This window comes from Molossus molossus, unplaced genomic scaffold (assembly GCF_014108415.1).
Source record: "Molossus molossus isolate mMolMol1 unplaced genomic scaffold, mMolMol1.p scaffold_m16_p_10, whole genome shotgun sequence".
Classification (NCBI taxonomy): Eukaryota; Metazoa; Chordata; class Mammalia; order Chiroptera; family Molossidae; genus Molossus; species Molossus molossus.
This window is the reverse complement of record NW_023425345.1, coordinates 98,262,841-98,276,813: the sequence shown is the minus strand read 5'-3', so window position 1 is coordinate 98,276,813 and position 13,973 is coordinate 98,262,841. Positions and strand designations below refer to the sequence as shown.

General features: G+C 43.7%; 1 protein-coding gene across 3 annotated transcripts in view; it reads left to right on the top strand.

Annotated features, from left to right (window-relative positions):
* B3GLCT (beta 3-glucosyltransferase) overlaps positions 1 to 12,470 on the top strand; it is a 101,858-nt gene extending 89,388 nt beyond the window's left edge. Inside the window, exons 14-15 of one of the 3 annotated variants that reach the window (XM_036252049.1) lie at positions 2,738 to 2,882; positions 11,949 to 12,470. In XM_036252049.1, coding sequence (XP_036107942.1) covers positions 2,738 to 2,882; positions 11,949 to 12,116 — 313 coding nt within the window. In that variant the 3' untranslated portion in view covers positions 12,117 to 12,470. Of the gene's footprint in view, positions 1 to 2,737; positions 2,883 to 3,699; positions 3,718 to 4,537; positions 4,596 to 11,948 lie in introns of those variants that run through there. The other 2 variants (XM_036252050.1, XM_036252051.1) reach the window with 2 other exon arrangements.
* Positions 12,471 to 13,973: the final 1,503 nt, after the last annotated feature.

Here is a 13,973-nt window from a genome sequence, read left to right as displayed (position 1 = left end):
CAGGTGTGCTTAGAGGCCCGTGCACACAGCTCCTGTGCATACTGAGCGGACGGCTGCTCTGTGAGGGGGCGCACCTTGAATACCGGTGAACAGTCATGCTCACGTTGCGTCTTTCTGTGACGTTAATTTTCTAGAGAGTGGGCCCAAATTAAAGGCCTTCCTCTTCTTTCTTGTTCTACTAGATGCTGGGAAAAGGAGAAGAGGCAGTCTTTTTATTTAAATGGGGTTGATAGTGGACAGGGCACAGCTCTGACTGGGATATGAGTGTACTCACGAAGTTTCCCTTGACGTGGCACCAGAGGGGTGGCATTTGAGGGGACGTCTGTTTGCAGTCCAGGTGTGTCCCCTCATGGAGGCCCTTTCCCGGGGTCAGGGAGGTGAGCTGGCGTTCGATGCAGCCACGTGGGTGTGAGGCCCGGGCCAGGTGGACGTGAGACTTTCTAAAGGAAAGAGTGTACGGTGAGTTTACACCTGCGGTTTTCCTTAGACAGCCACGTTTCCTTGAACAATCTGAAATAAATAGCTTCTTTTTGCTCTTGTCTGGTCACATTTCATGGTGTCGCCTGACATCCTCGCAAGGCTGGGGGCGCGTCTCCGCGTGGTTGCGTTGCCAGCGCTTGTCCACTCCTGTTAGTTCGCCTGCTCTGAACTGAGCCCAGCTGAGCTGGAGTCCATGTTTGTTTGTTTGTTTTGTTTTTTTCTATCCTCATCCGAGGACATTTTTTATTTTTTGTTCAGATAAAGTGGGAGGGAGACAGAAGAAGAGAGAGAGAGAGAGAGAAACATCGAGTCCATTTTTTTACACCAGTGATTATATCCAAACTCTTGGTCCCTTTTCCCTTCCTACTAGTCTGATTGTAGAACTCTTCCTCCCTCAGGGGCGTCTTTGCAAAGGGAGCTGTGTTCTCACTTGTTTGATGCATGACACTTTTCTTGAATTCTTTTTATTTATTTATTTATTATTTAATTTTGTTTTTATTACAGATGTTTCTCCTTTTTTACCCCATTGACACCCTCCTCCCTATCCCCCCCACCCCATCCCTGGCTTAGTTGTCCATGTCCATTGGTCATGCATACATGCATATAAGTTCTGTGGTTTATCTCTTCCCACCCCCCACCACCCCCTCTTCTGAGGGTTGTCAGTCTGTACCCTACTTCTGTGTTTCTGGGTCTACCCTATTCCTCAGACTGTTATATTCATTATATTCCATATATAAGTGAGATCATGTGGTATTTGTCTTTTTCTGCTTGGCTTGTTTCACTTAGGATAATACTTTCCAGGTCCCTCCATGTTGTCTCAAAGGATAAGAGATCTTTCTTTCTTACAGCTGCATAGTACTCCATTGTGTATGTGTACCACAGCTTTTTTATCTTACTGTGTGTGAGGCCCTATATCTGGCTGTGGGAATATATGGATACATTTTAGACACTTTTGCCTTCAGGAGTGTCTTGCTTATTGGAAATGAAGTTGCGAACTCTGTCCTTCCCTTTAGCCCATCACGATTGGGTTATTCATGATGGGAGATGATCCATTACCACCCTAGGACAAGAATGGAAACCAGAAATCAACCTGTATGTTAAAAAGAGAGGATTTGCCCTGGCTGGTTTAGCTCAGTGGTTAGAGCGTCGGCCCGCAGACCAGAGAGACCCGGGTTTGGTTCCCGCTAGAGGCACATACCTCGGTTGCAGTTTGTCCCCGGCCACGGTTGGGGTCGTGTGAGTGGGCAACCAGTCGATGTGTCTCTCTCACATCAATGTTTCTCTCTCTCTCTTCTTCCTTCTCTCCCTCCCGCTCTATCTGAAGATAAATGCAAGAATGTCCTCGCGTGAGGATTAAATAAATAAATGAGGGAGAATTTATTTCAGGAACTTGGTACAAGGTGTTGGAAAAGGGCGCAGTGGCCTTAGCTAGAGGTTGGTGACCATAGAAAGCTGTTATTGCTCCTGCAGCTGGAGGAGCAAAACAAGTGCCGCTTTGTGGAGCCCATCTGTGTGGGCTGCTGCTGTCGGTCACAGTGCTGCATGTGAGCCAGACCCAAGGCCACTCCTCGCTGCTGCGGTGGGCCCGCCACCAAGGTTCTGCCGGAGCCTGCGGCTGCCCGCCATCCCCTGCCCCTGCGCCAGAGCCCCCGGGGCCAGGGGCAGACGGCCTCCCGGAGCGGAGCCCTCAGTGGAAGAACGGAGCCAGGACGGGCTGGTGAGGGAGTGTGGACAGGCAGGAGGGGACGCTACTCAATCTCTCTTCCTCCCTCCCTTTTTCTCTCTTTCTCACACTCATATTATGGGAGCTTCTGAAGACTGGAGTCTTTTGGACAATCTATGGCTTTTCACGTAGATTTGATGTCATGGTTGGTCATCACCTGTATGAGTGAGGTACCTACTTTTCCTGGGCCTATCTCCCTGCTGGGAATGTGGGTAGATTTTGTTATTGATCTCACTGAGATCTTGGGAACTAAAGAATGATTCCAATTTCCAGTGGCATATAGAAAAAGAACATGGCATAGTATTAGCAAGAAATATATAAAGAAAAAAAACCCCTACCTATTAGATAGAAAAGTGATTTTCCTTTCATGGAAAGCATAAAAGCACTTCCCCCAGAATGTATATTAAATATACAACAATGCCGATGTGATGTTGTGTCTGTCAGAAATGTGGCCTTGGGATGGTGTTTCTTTATTGAGATTCATAGTGTCAGGGAGCAGCCCTAACCCCTGTGTGTGCTCTGACTTCCCGCTAGAATGGTCTTCAGCAGGGAAGCCATCAGGAGACTTCTCGCCAGTAAGTGCCGTTGCTACAGCAATGACGCCCCTGATGACATGGTCCTGGGAATGTGCTTCAGCGGCCTGGGCGTCCCCGTGACACACAGCCCTCTCTTCCACCAGGTGAGGACACGGGCTCTATTTCTCCCTCACGGGGAGAGGGGAGGGTTTCTTCTCCCTGAAGGGTTCTCCTTGCCCCTCACATATTCTCCTGGGAACGGTCTTGAGAACCACCTGGACAGGCTCCACGGGTTTACTGAGCACTTTGTCCAGAGGGTTGATGCTGCACCGTGGGCAGCTCGAAGGTGGGAGGTAGAAACATCCAGAAAATGAAATGGAGCTTGACCAGCACCCTTGCCTGTAGGACCAGGGAAAAGCTGTTCTTGTTTTCTTTCTTTCTTTTTTCTTTTTTGAGTTAAAAAGTGATGTTATGTCAGAATTATTAGAAATATACAGGACTAACCTAATATTGTCCTGCGGGCCATCAAATGTATATAATTCTATACTGTCCTTCATTTTTACACTGTCCATTGGCTGCCTTTGTATTGGGCTCCCCGCCTTTTGGTTGCTATTAAACTGAAGGGCTAAACTTTATAAATCTCAGTAAGCATATATTCTGGAGGTCATAGAAAAGAAGACACAAGATGATGTTTACCAGGGGTGGCTGGTGCTAATAGCTTCACCAGACTGTAGTTTGGGGCTGGAGAAGGGAATTCTTCTGCATTACTTTCAGTAGTTTTTTAAGAATCAGCTCAGTGGATGTTCTGGTATTGTAAGAATAAGAGCAGATATATGTGCTCTAAAAATAAGCATAGCCCACATCCATTTAGTGCTCTTCTTTAAGAAATGCAAAGCTTTTTGAAATTTGAAATGTAGGAATGCATGTGTATCTTAAGTGCCCTCCCTTATATTGAAATTTTAGTCTTTATGCTTTGTTTAGTAACCAGCAGCAAAAGCTATCAATGCAATTCGGAAAATTGAGCAGAACAGAAATAGCACCATAGAAAATAGCGTGAACAAGGCAAAGAAGGTGTTGGCGTCATCAGGAAAGGCAGAATCTATTTCTGTACTTTTGCGAACCATAAGGACGTATAAAAATAGACCTTAGTAATAAGAAGTGTATGGGAAACCTCCCTCCTGGTACCAGTCAGAAGGTACTTATCTGTCTTTGAAAGCCTCGAGTGGTCTTACCCATTTTAAGTCTATGTTGTGTTATGATGACTTAGAAAAGCAAGTTATTCTTTCTTATTCCATCTCATGTTTCTCTTATAGAAAAGGGAAGGTGATTAAAACTGTTGGTGTAGCCCTGGCTAGTGTGGCTCAAAGAGCGTCGGCCTGCACACTGAAGGGTCTCGGGTTTCATTTCTGGTCAAGGGCCAGTACCTGGGTTGCAGGTTGGATCCCTGGCCCTGGTCGGGGCACATGCAGGAGGCAACCAAATCAGTGTGTCTCTCTCACATCTTTGTTTCTCTCTCTCCCTCCTTCCCTTCCCTTCCACTCTCAAAAAATCAATGGAAAAAATGCCCTCTGGTGAGGATTAACAAGAGCAACAACAAAAACTGTTGGTGTATAAGGGAAACAATTTATCATTGTTAATATGACATCTTAGCTGCAAGAAGGAAAATTATCCTTAAGTGAAAGTCCTTTGAAGATAATTTAAAAAAATTATCCCTACATTTGTTCCCTACATTTTAATCCTCTTGATTTCTGTAGTTCACATAATAAACTTTAAACCTTTTCAAATCATAAAATGTACTTAAACCCTGACCTCCCCACAGGTGCTGCAATGTCTTTCTGTTCTTAAGCCCCTTTTAGAGAGTTTGATGTGAATTGGATATTACTTTCCATTGGTAAGTTGTGGACCCTGATCCAGACACTATATCTGTTCATGTTGAGAAAGAGACATGCGGCAAAGGGAGAAGAGCCAGGGTTCCCGGGGGTTAGAGTGAGTGGTGAGCAGGCATTTGGAAGCAACCCCAGGTGCAAAGTTGCCTGGACCACTGTCCTCTTTCTAGTCAGGGCGGGTTTTGGTGAAGTTACAGGGTTAGAAGGGCGCGTCAAGGAAGGCCGATCCTAGTATATCCCTGTGTTAAAACTAAATTGCTAGAGCATGCGGTTTTCTGTTCTTACAAAGTGATGGTCTACTGATGGGTATGGTAGCGTGCAGTAGCCAGTGAACCCTGTGCACAAAATGGTCAGAATGACCGTTTCCAGACTCTGAACATCCACCAGAAGCACTGAGATGCATTTGCTGCTGAAAAACTGCTGGTTTGGGGTAAGAACAACAGCGTCGGAGGCCTTCTGAACCCTTTCTACTGAGGTCACCCCAGTTTCACCATTATGGTCCTAGATGCAGAGAACATCAGTTTTGCTGTTAGAGCGGGTACACTTGATTTGGGGGAGGAGAGATGAAACTAAAATTGTCAAATTTGGTAGAAAACAAAGAAAAACCTGTACCTTTACTGGTCTGAAGTTGCAATTTCAGATACAGTAAAGGGTATATTCGCCAAAAATGTCGTACCTAAGACCCTGGAAGCGAGAGCAGGAGTATGGCTGGGACAGCTCTCCACAGTTCTTGGCCTGCCAGGGTGCTGTGAGCATGCACGTGGACCGTGGACGGACCCAGCAGAAAATAAAAGTCAAAGCCCACACATTGAAAGAAGCCCTGTGGGCTCAAGGTATTTGAGTGCAACCTCAGCCTAAATCATAAGTTGATTACTAAGCTATTCAGGGACAGGGATAACTTCTAGGAAGCCACACACAAAAATAAAAATAAGAACTAAGTTGAGTGGAGATACCAGCAGCCACACACTGCAGGAAGAAAGACTCCACAGTGTAAATCCAGGCGAGTTACTTAAAAATAGTAGTAAACAGCCCTGGCCGGTTTGGCTCAGTGGTTAGAGCGTCGGCCTGTGGTCCAGAGAGACCCAAGTTCAGTTCCCGCTAAGGGCACGTACGTACCTTGCTTGCAGATTGTCCCCGGCCCTGGTTGGGTTGTGTAGCAACCACTCAATGTGTCCCTTTCATGTGATGTTTCTCTCTTTCTTCCTCTCTCTCCCTCCTGCTCTATCTGAACAAAATATCGAAAAATGTCCTCGGGTGAGAATAAAAAAAATAGTAGTAAACAGATTTGTGAGTTGCTCTAATACATTATCTAAAATAACAAGTTTACAACAAATTATTGTGAGCAAGTAAAGAGATATACTCAGGGAAAATATAGTCAATAGAAACTGACCTTGAGTGGTACTAGATTCTGGAATTGATAAACAAAGACTTCAATGGAGTTAATAATACTATAGATACAGAATTAAAGGAAAATGTGATGACAATATCTCAACAAACAACAAATCTTAATAGAAAAAATAGAAACTATAATAAATAACCAAATTAAAATTCTATAGTTGTAACACCTAATCACTGAAATGAGACATTATCTAGATGGATTTAATAGTAGATTTGAGATGACTGAGGAAACAATTAGTAAATTTGAAGGCAAACCAATAGAAATTACCTAATCCAGAGAACAGAGAAAAAAGTCTGAAGAAAAATGAACAGAGCCTCCTCAGACACATGGATGTAAACCATAAAGTACATCAATATACATTTAATGAGAATACTAAAAAAAGAGGGGAAATAAAATTGGTACCCAATTTTTTTTTTTTAAAAGAAATACAAGTTAAAACTTCTCAAATGTGAGCAGAATATTAATCTGTAGACCCAAGGAGCTTAACAAAGCTCAAGTAGGATAATCATGAACCACACATAGACATGTTATAGTCCAACTTTTGAAAGACAATGAAGAAGTGAAAAATCTTAAAAGCATCAAAAAACTTAATGAAAACAAAAGATAACATTATTGGCTGATTTTTTTTTTCATTAGAAATAATAAAAGCCTGAAGGCAGAAAGAAGGAAAAAAAAAGAACTAATCAACCAATAATTCTATATCCAGTAGAACTTTCCTTCCAAAATGGAAGTGGAATAAAGACATTCCCAGATAAATAAAAAGTGAGACATTCTAGTAGACATTCCTGACAAGAAAAACTAAAGGAAATTCTTTGGGCAGAAAGGATATGATACTACGTGGTAATTGGAATATATCAGAAGGCATGAAGAATACTGAAAAGGGTTAATATGAGGGAAAATATAAAAGACTCTGCATTTGTATGTATATATGCATGTGTATATATGTACATATAAATATAATTAAGAAAATAAAAAATGTGTATCTATATAAATACACATATTTATGGATTGGAAGACTTGATATTGCTATGAAGGAAATTTTTACTGTTGATTTTTTAAAAATTCATTTAAAATAAATGTTATTAATTAATTTTATTAATTTAAAATGCACTTTATTAGTTATATTCTAAATGTCCACATGAAGTGTTCTGGATCAGAGACAGATTTTTCAATTAAATTTCTCACAGTGAGTAATAAGCACACCTTGATCTTCCTCCTCCACTGCCCTTTTGACCTGGTTTTTTCCTCTGGAGCAGTATGGTGAGAACCAGGTCATTTGTTCCATACAAGTAGCCAGATACCCATAGGCAAGGGACAAGGAAGACTGGGTTGGGTTTTTTGTTGTTTTTTGCTTATAAAGGTTTAGGAGGCTGCTGTCCCTTTTTGCTTTTGGTATGCAGATAAAATCTCTTCAGGACCTCTTCCTTCTTGAAATGTGAATGTATCCCTCGGGTGATAGTGTTCAGGTCTTCCTGGCACCTTGGAGCTTAACCTAGGGACTAGTTCAGAAATATAACCATTGGCCTTTTCCAAGAGATAAGGCAAGTTTTACTGTCATTTTGAGTCAGAGCAATTAACTAGAGAAATAGCTACAAATCTGATTCTCATGGGATATGTGATGTTTCTAGGGCTAAAGCTTATTTATTTATTTTTCACATAAAAACAAATTCAGGGAAATTTTCTTTTTCCACACTCCCCAAATTGATCTAAAGATTCAAAGTCATCCATATAAAAATCAAAGCAAGCTTCTTTATAAAAATTGACAATCTGATTCTAAAATGTATGTGGAAATACAAAACAATTTTTATTATTCTTTTTTTTAATGTATTTTTTATTAATTAATTTTTGTTAGATGTTTCTCCTTTTCCCCCCACTGATTCCCCCCTACCCCTCCCTCCCTGCCCTGTCCCCAGTTTGTTGTCCATGTCCAGTGTTCATGCATACATGCATATAAGTTCTATGGTCAAAACAATTTTTAAAAAGGAGATCAAAATGGGAGGATTTGTACTTACAGGTTTTTAAAACTGTAAAGCTACAATAATCAAGACAATATGAAATTAGTATAAGGATAAACAGTGCAACAGGATAGAGATTCTAGAAACAAACTCTCCTGTTTCTGTCAAAGATGCCAAGGCAGCCAGTGGGGAATGGAACGGATCGTACCAGAACAGTTATATATCAGCATAGAACCTCACCTCACACCGGACACAAAACTTAACCCAAAATGGATCATGGTACAAATTATCAGAGCTAAGGCTGTACACTTCTGGAAGAAAACATAGGGATAATTCTTTTTTTAGGCAAAGACTTCCAATGGCATCAAAAAATGAAAAATTCACAAATTGAACTTCATGAAAATTTTAAACAACTTTGCTCTTTGGAGGATATTATTAAGATAAAATTTAAAAATCCAAGTCATAGACTGAGGGAAATACTTGCAATTCACATATCTGATAAAGGACCTGTGTCCAGAATGTCTAACAGTCTTTTACAACTCAATCAGAAACCAAGCCGTGCGGTTTAAAATGGGCAAAAGGTCTAACTAGACGTTGCACTAAAGAAGACACACGAATGGCTGTCAAGCACATGAAAAGATGCCCAGCGTTATCAGTCTTTAGAAAAATGTAAACTAAAGTCTGTTTGAGGCACCACCACAGTCTCCTGGAATGGCTAAGCAGAACGACAGACCATAACCAAGTGTAGATGAGGACGTGGAAAACTGGATCTCTCATTTACTGCCAGTGTGAATATAAAAGACACTTTGGAAACGTCCTGGCAGTTTCTTAAACCTGAAACATATACATGGTAGGCAATTTATGACATGGCTGTCAGTGGTCCCCCGCTGCTGGTGTTGACGTCCTTGTGTAACCCCCACCTCTTGGGTGTGGGTCAGTAGAGCATGTTGAAGGTGATGGGGGGTCTCTTCCGTAGTCGGGTTACAAAGGGTTTTAGCTCCATCTGCTGTGCAGACTCTCCCTCTGGCCTTCTGGGCTTTGGAGGTTCAGTGAAGCAAGCTGCCCCGGGGAGCGAGGCCCTCAGTCCACTGGCCCCCAAGGAACCAGGTATTGCTGTGCCCACCGGGTGAGCCCGGAAGGGGTGCTTTTCTCAGTTGAACCTCAGATGAGAGCACAGAGCCAGGCTTGGCATCTTGTGAGGGACTGTGAAGCCGAGCTCCCAGCCAAGTCGTGTCCAATCCCTGACCTGTGAAAGCTGTGTGATCAGAAGTGTGTGTTGTTTGTGTGGTGTTTTCATACAGTGCAGTACTGCTCAGCAGTAAAATGACCCACTGATACATGCAACTATGCTGCGTGAAGGAGGCCAGGCACAAAGTTCATCCTGTATGATTCCACTGATAAGAATGTTAGAAAAGGGAACACAATTGAGAAAAACAAATGAGAGGTTTCCTGGGTCTGCCAGTGGGGGCAGGGATTGACTGCAGATGCTTGCCAGGGGATTACAGTGTCCTAAAGCTGGATTTGTGGTTGCCTAACCGGATATTTACCCAAAATGTTCAAGCCACCATTACTGTATGTGAATTGTGTTTGTATACATTATGACTCAATATAGCTGTAACACATGCATGTGTGTCTAAGGAAATACAAATTTTTGTTTGTTTTTGTTGTTGTTAATCCTCACCTGAGGATACTTTTCCATTGATTTTAGATAGAGTGGAAGGGAGGAAAAGAGAGAGAGAGAGAAACATCAATGTGAGAGAGATACATCAATTGGCCGCCTCCTGCACGACCCCAACCAGGGCCTGGATCAAACCCGCTACCCAGGTCCATACCGTCGACTGGGAATCGAACCCACTACCCTTCAGTCTGTGGGCTGATGCTGAGCAAAACCTGCCAGGGCAGAAAATACAGTTTTAATCTTCATTTGCTATACCGTTTGTGTGCTCTAATCTTTACAGGCGAAGGGTTTTAATTTTGCCCAGTGTGTGTCCTTGTGCAGTTTAAGCCACCTCTGTTTTCCTGCACATCTGTTCCTAGGGCCTCCCTTGCGTTTGGGATGTCCTCTTGGCATTTCGGGCACAGAGAGGTGGTTATTACAGGCTGTGTAGACCTCTTGCTGTTACAGATGCCTCTTTGGATGCATTTCGCTTTCCTTGTTCCTCTTGTTCTTCCTGTGGCCTCAGTATCAGCCGTGATTAGCACCTTCTCACGCTTGCCAGGCCAGCCCTTCCCTGCCTGCCGGGCTCCTAAGAAGCAGTTATCACCTCGAATCTGCTTTAACAGAGCAAAAGACAGTGGGTGACTCAGACTTTCGAAGTTTGTGGATCCATAACATTGTTTTCTTCTGTTAACGTGGAGAAATAAATAGGGTTGTCCGCTTTTTTATTTTGCAGAAAATTTTTAAAAAAGGAGAAAGGTGGTATGGATTTCCCCTTCTTATTAGGCTTTTTGATATCTCTGACATTTCATTTTAAAACGTGAAGAGCAAGCAGTGATTTGTTTTCATGGCTTTTCTTTCTTTCTTTGGGGCCCCTGTGGGTAACCCGAGAACTGACGTGGGAGTGTTTCTCGCAGGGCTCCCTCCCTGCCGCAGACCCTCGAGCGAGCGCCTCGCTAGTAAACATCGCACGATGCACGAATTCTCTCCGTTAATATTCAGAACGTTCCCCACTCACTCAGACGTCAGCCCAGTTTGTTTTGGCTGTCTTACTGTCTTTTCTTTTAAAATGTTTAGCTCCATGAGTGCTTAGAATTTTTAAAGGGCAATACAATGGGGGTGGTGTGAAGGCTCTCCCCCTACATTACTCTGAAGTCCTCCTCACGGGTATTATTGTTTGAACACGCAGCCGAGCAGGACACGTGTGCCTGCATTGCACACAGCCCCAGGGAGGCCCGGGGCCCGGGCACAGGTGGTGTGCAGGCCTGTGTGCTGAGCACTGGCTCAGGCGTCCCGGTAGGACCCTGGACTAGCAACTGGGCACCAGCCCTTGCCCCCATTCCAACATTTGCTAGTAATATTACCCCAGGGAGGTCACAACTTCTTTGAGCTCTGCTTTCCTCATCTATAAATTAGGGATGAATCATGATAATCTGATTATCTTGCAAGGTTGTTTGAAGGACTGGGGGAAATAAAATTTTAATGAAAGTATTCCATGAACCATTCACGAGAGCTTAAATATTCATCAAAAATTTAAGCAGAATGTAATAAAATATTAGCCTAGTGGGAACTTTTTCTTAAAATGCATCATTTCTAGTTTTACTAAAAAGTCAAGACTCTTAGCATTGCTAACCCAGTGAGTTACTGTATAACACAGATGGACTCACTAAACCGATAAACAAGGAGCATTGAGAGGCGAATGCTTTATTTAGAGCAAGCAAAACAGGGTCTGGTATCAGTTTCCTTCGAAACCCTGTAGGTTACTTACTCAGTCTTGTCGACCTAGCCTATATCCGATTCTGCTTAAATTTCTTAGAGAATGCTGAAATGATAATGCGAAAACAAGTTAGGCTTTGTAAACCGTTCTGGGTTACCCACAATGCCCACTGCCACTTCGGGAGCCAGTCAGGTTGGGGCAGAGTGGGATGCCCCGCCCCGCCCCACGCAGCCCGTGGTGGCCCGAGTTCCTGTAGATGGACCCGGGAAACAATTTCTGCTTTTTTGCAGAAGTCATAATAGTCACTGAAATGATTTACCATGGAAAGCCTTCTGTATTTATTACCTGTGCTTGAGGAATCTCCCAGAGGCGTGACTGTGGCACATGGAAGCAAAAAGCGATGCATTTGGGATATTAAAGTAACTGGAGACGCAAAGGCTGACAGCCTCCAGCGAGAGGGAAAGTGTTAGTGGAACTGATTTTCCTTCTTGCTGTCGATTCCCACAGCCAATATCAAATACGGAAGGAGCGCGATTGTTTCATACATTCCCATGCTATTCTGGGGCAAAGTTGTTCTCGACGAACGAGTGAGCATAATTCTTTTTTCTGCCTGCAGGCCCGGCCCGTGGATTACCCCAAGGACTACCTTTCTCACCAGGTCCCCATATCCTTCCACAAGCACTGGAACATTGATCCAGTGAAGGTTTATGTCACGTGGTTGGCACCCAGCGAGGAAGACAATGCCAGGCCAGAGACACAACAAGGCTCTAAAGATGAGTTATAGAGCCTGGGGCCTGGGGACCGTCTGGGCAGGAAACAAGCCAAGACTCTGGCCTCGGCCCTGCGTGCTGCCAGGGGCCGCCTGCGTGTGCGGTGCCCCTCCTGACATGTGGTGGAATCCTGTATATGGTATTTTTTGAGGGGGGCGGAAAGGGAGTCATAGGGGAAACATTTTCTTTCTGGGAAAAATCACTTGTTTTGCATTCTGCATTGTACTACACAGTGATTCCTGTGTGTGTTCCAAGCTGTGACACAGCAGCTTTATTACTGTCATGGGAAAATAAATGGCACCAGAAGTCTCCTTCCTGTTCTTTCTCTTCCTTAGAATGAAGGTTTCAGTTGGGCATGAGATCGGAGCAATGTGACTGTCTGTCATCCATGGACATGGATGTTACAGTGGTGTAAACTGTTTAACTGTATTGTTGATGAAAATATTTCCTGGCCCCACCTGGTAGGGAAAATACCATACTAAGGATGATTCATAAAACATCATAAAAGTCTAGCCATGAAATCCCCCCTATAATCAGGGTTGTTGTGTTTTATCTCTTTTTCTGTTTGTGTCTCATAAAAAGAGAGGAAGTCCTTCTGCGGGAACCTCTCACTTCGTAGTGGCTCCCCTGTGTTCTTCGCTCCCGAAGCCCGGTCTTGTTTTACCAGCACACACCGGGCGCGTGTGCTGGGGCCCCAGGGAACTGTGTCCTCGCTATCTAAACACGGAGTTGTTGTGTTTCATCCGGGTCAGTGAGCTCTGCGAAGTCTCAGGAAGGGAATGAAATTAATTTGTACCTGATGTTTTGCTCTTACTTTTCTTTGAATGTTACTTAATGACTCTCCCTTGACTCAGAATAGACCCCCCGTTCTGGGGCACCATGAAAGGCTGTTGGAATGACCGCGCAGAGACTGGCAGTTCTCCTGGGTTCACAAAGAATGGAGTTTGAACCAAATATTGTGAAACAGTTCTAATTGGCAAGCCACATCTTTAATATATAGTAATTGAACACAGTTACTATTAATTTGTAAAAAGCCCTCTGTCATTTAGTGTTTTAATTACATAATTCAGTTTTCTAAAGGTATTTGCAGAAAATTAAATTTTGATATGTCTTCAACTAATTTTGATAGAGCAAAATACTTGTTTCTTTTCTTTTTATAAACTAAAAATTGCTCTTTGTTCGTTTTGATTGTAACGCTTGTATAGCCAGCGCAGGTGTTAAAGCCACAGAAAGGACCCACGTGTACTTTTTAACGATACGTTTCTCTCGCAGCTTAGATTTCACTCATCTCCAAGGTGATGCGATATTTACCATTTTTCCAGGTCAGCGAATTCCAGTGCTATGTGTTTCCAGTGTCCTGAACGCACTGCATGTAGTTTTTCTGAGAGTGGATTTTGTAGTCTGTCCAAGGAATGGATCAGGGACAGATAACCTGCTGGGTGGAAGCACCCCAGGAATTTATACATCTTGTCAAGCTGTGGCTGATGACATCGGCATTGTTGTCATAGCTGGATTGTCGTCATTGCTACCGTCATCATCACCTTCATGTCATTTGTGATGATGCTCCCAGAGGGCCTGGCTGCCTCACCCATGGAGAACAGTCTTCAGCTCGTCCTGCGCTGCCTGCCAGTCGGCACAGTCACAGCGCAGATTCGGGTGGCGGGACCGCACCGGCCTCCGTACGTGAAGACGAGCCGCGGTCCTCTGCCAGAACCAGTACCTTCTGATCCCAGACAACCTCCGCCGGCACTTTCAGGCGTTTTGTGAATTATGTTTACTAGGAGCTGTGTCAGCCTAGCCGCCAATAAAAGGTCTTTGCCGAAGGTTCCGATTTCTCAAATGTATTCATTAGTCCAGCCTCGAACGGGAGC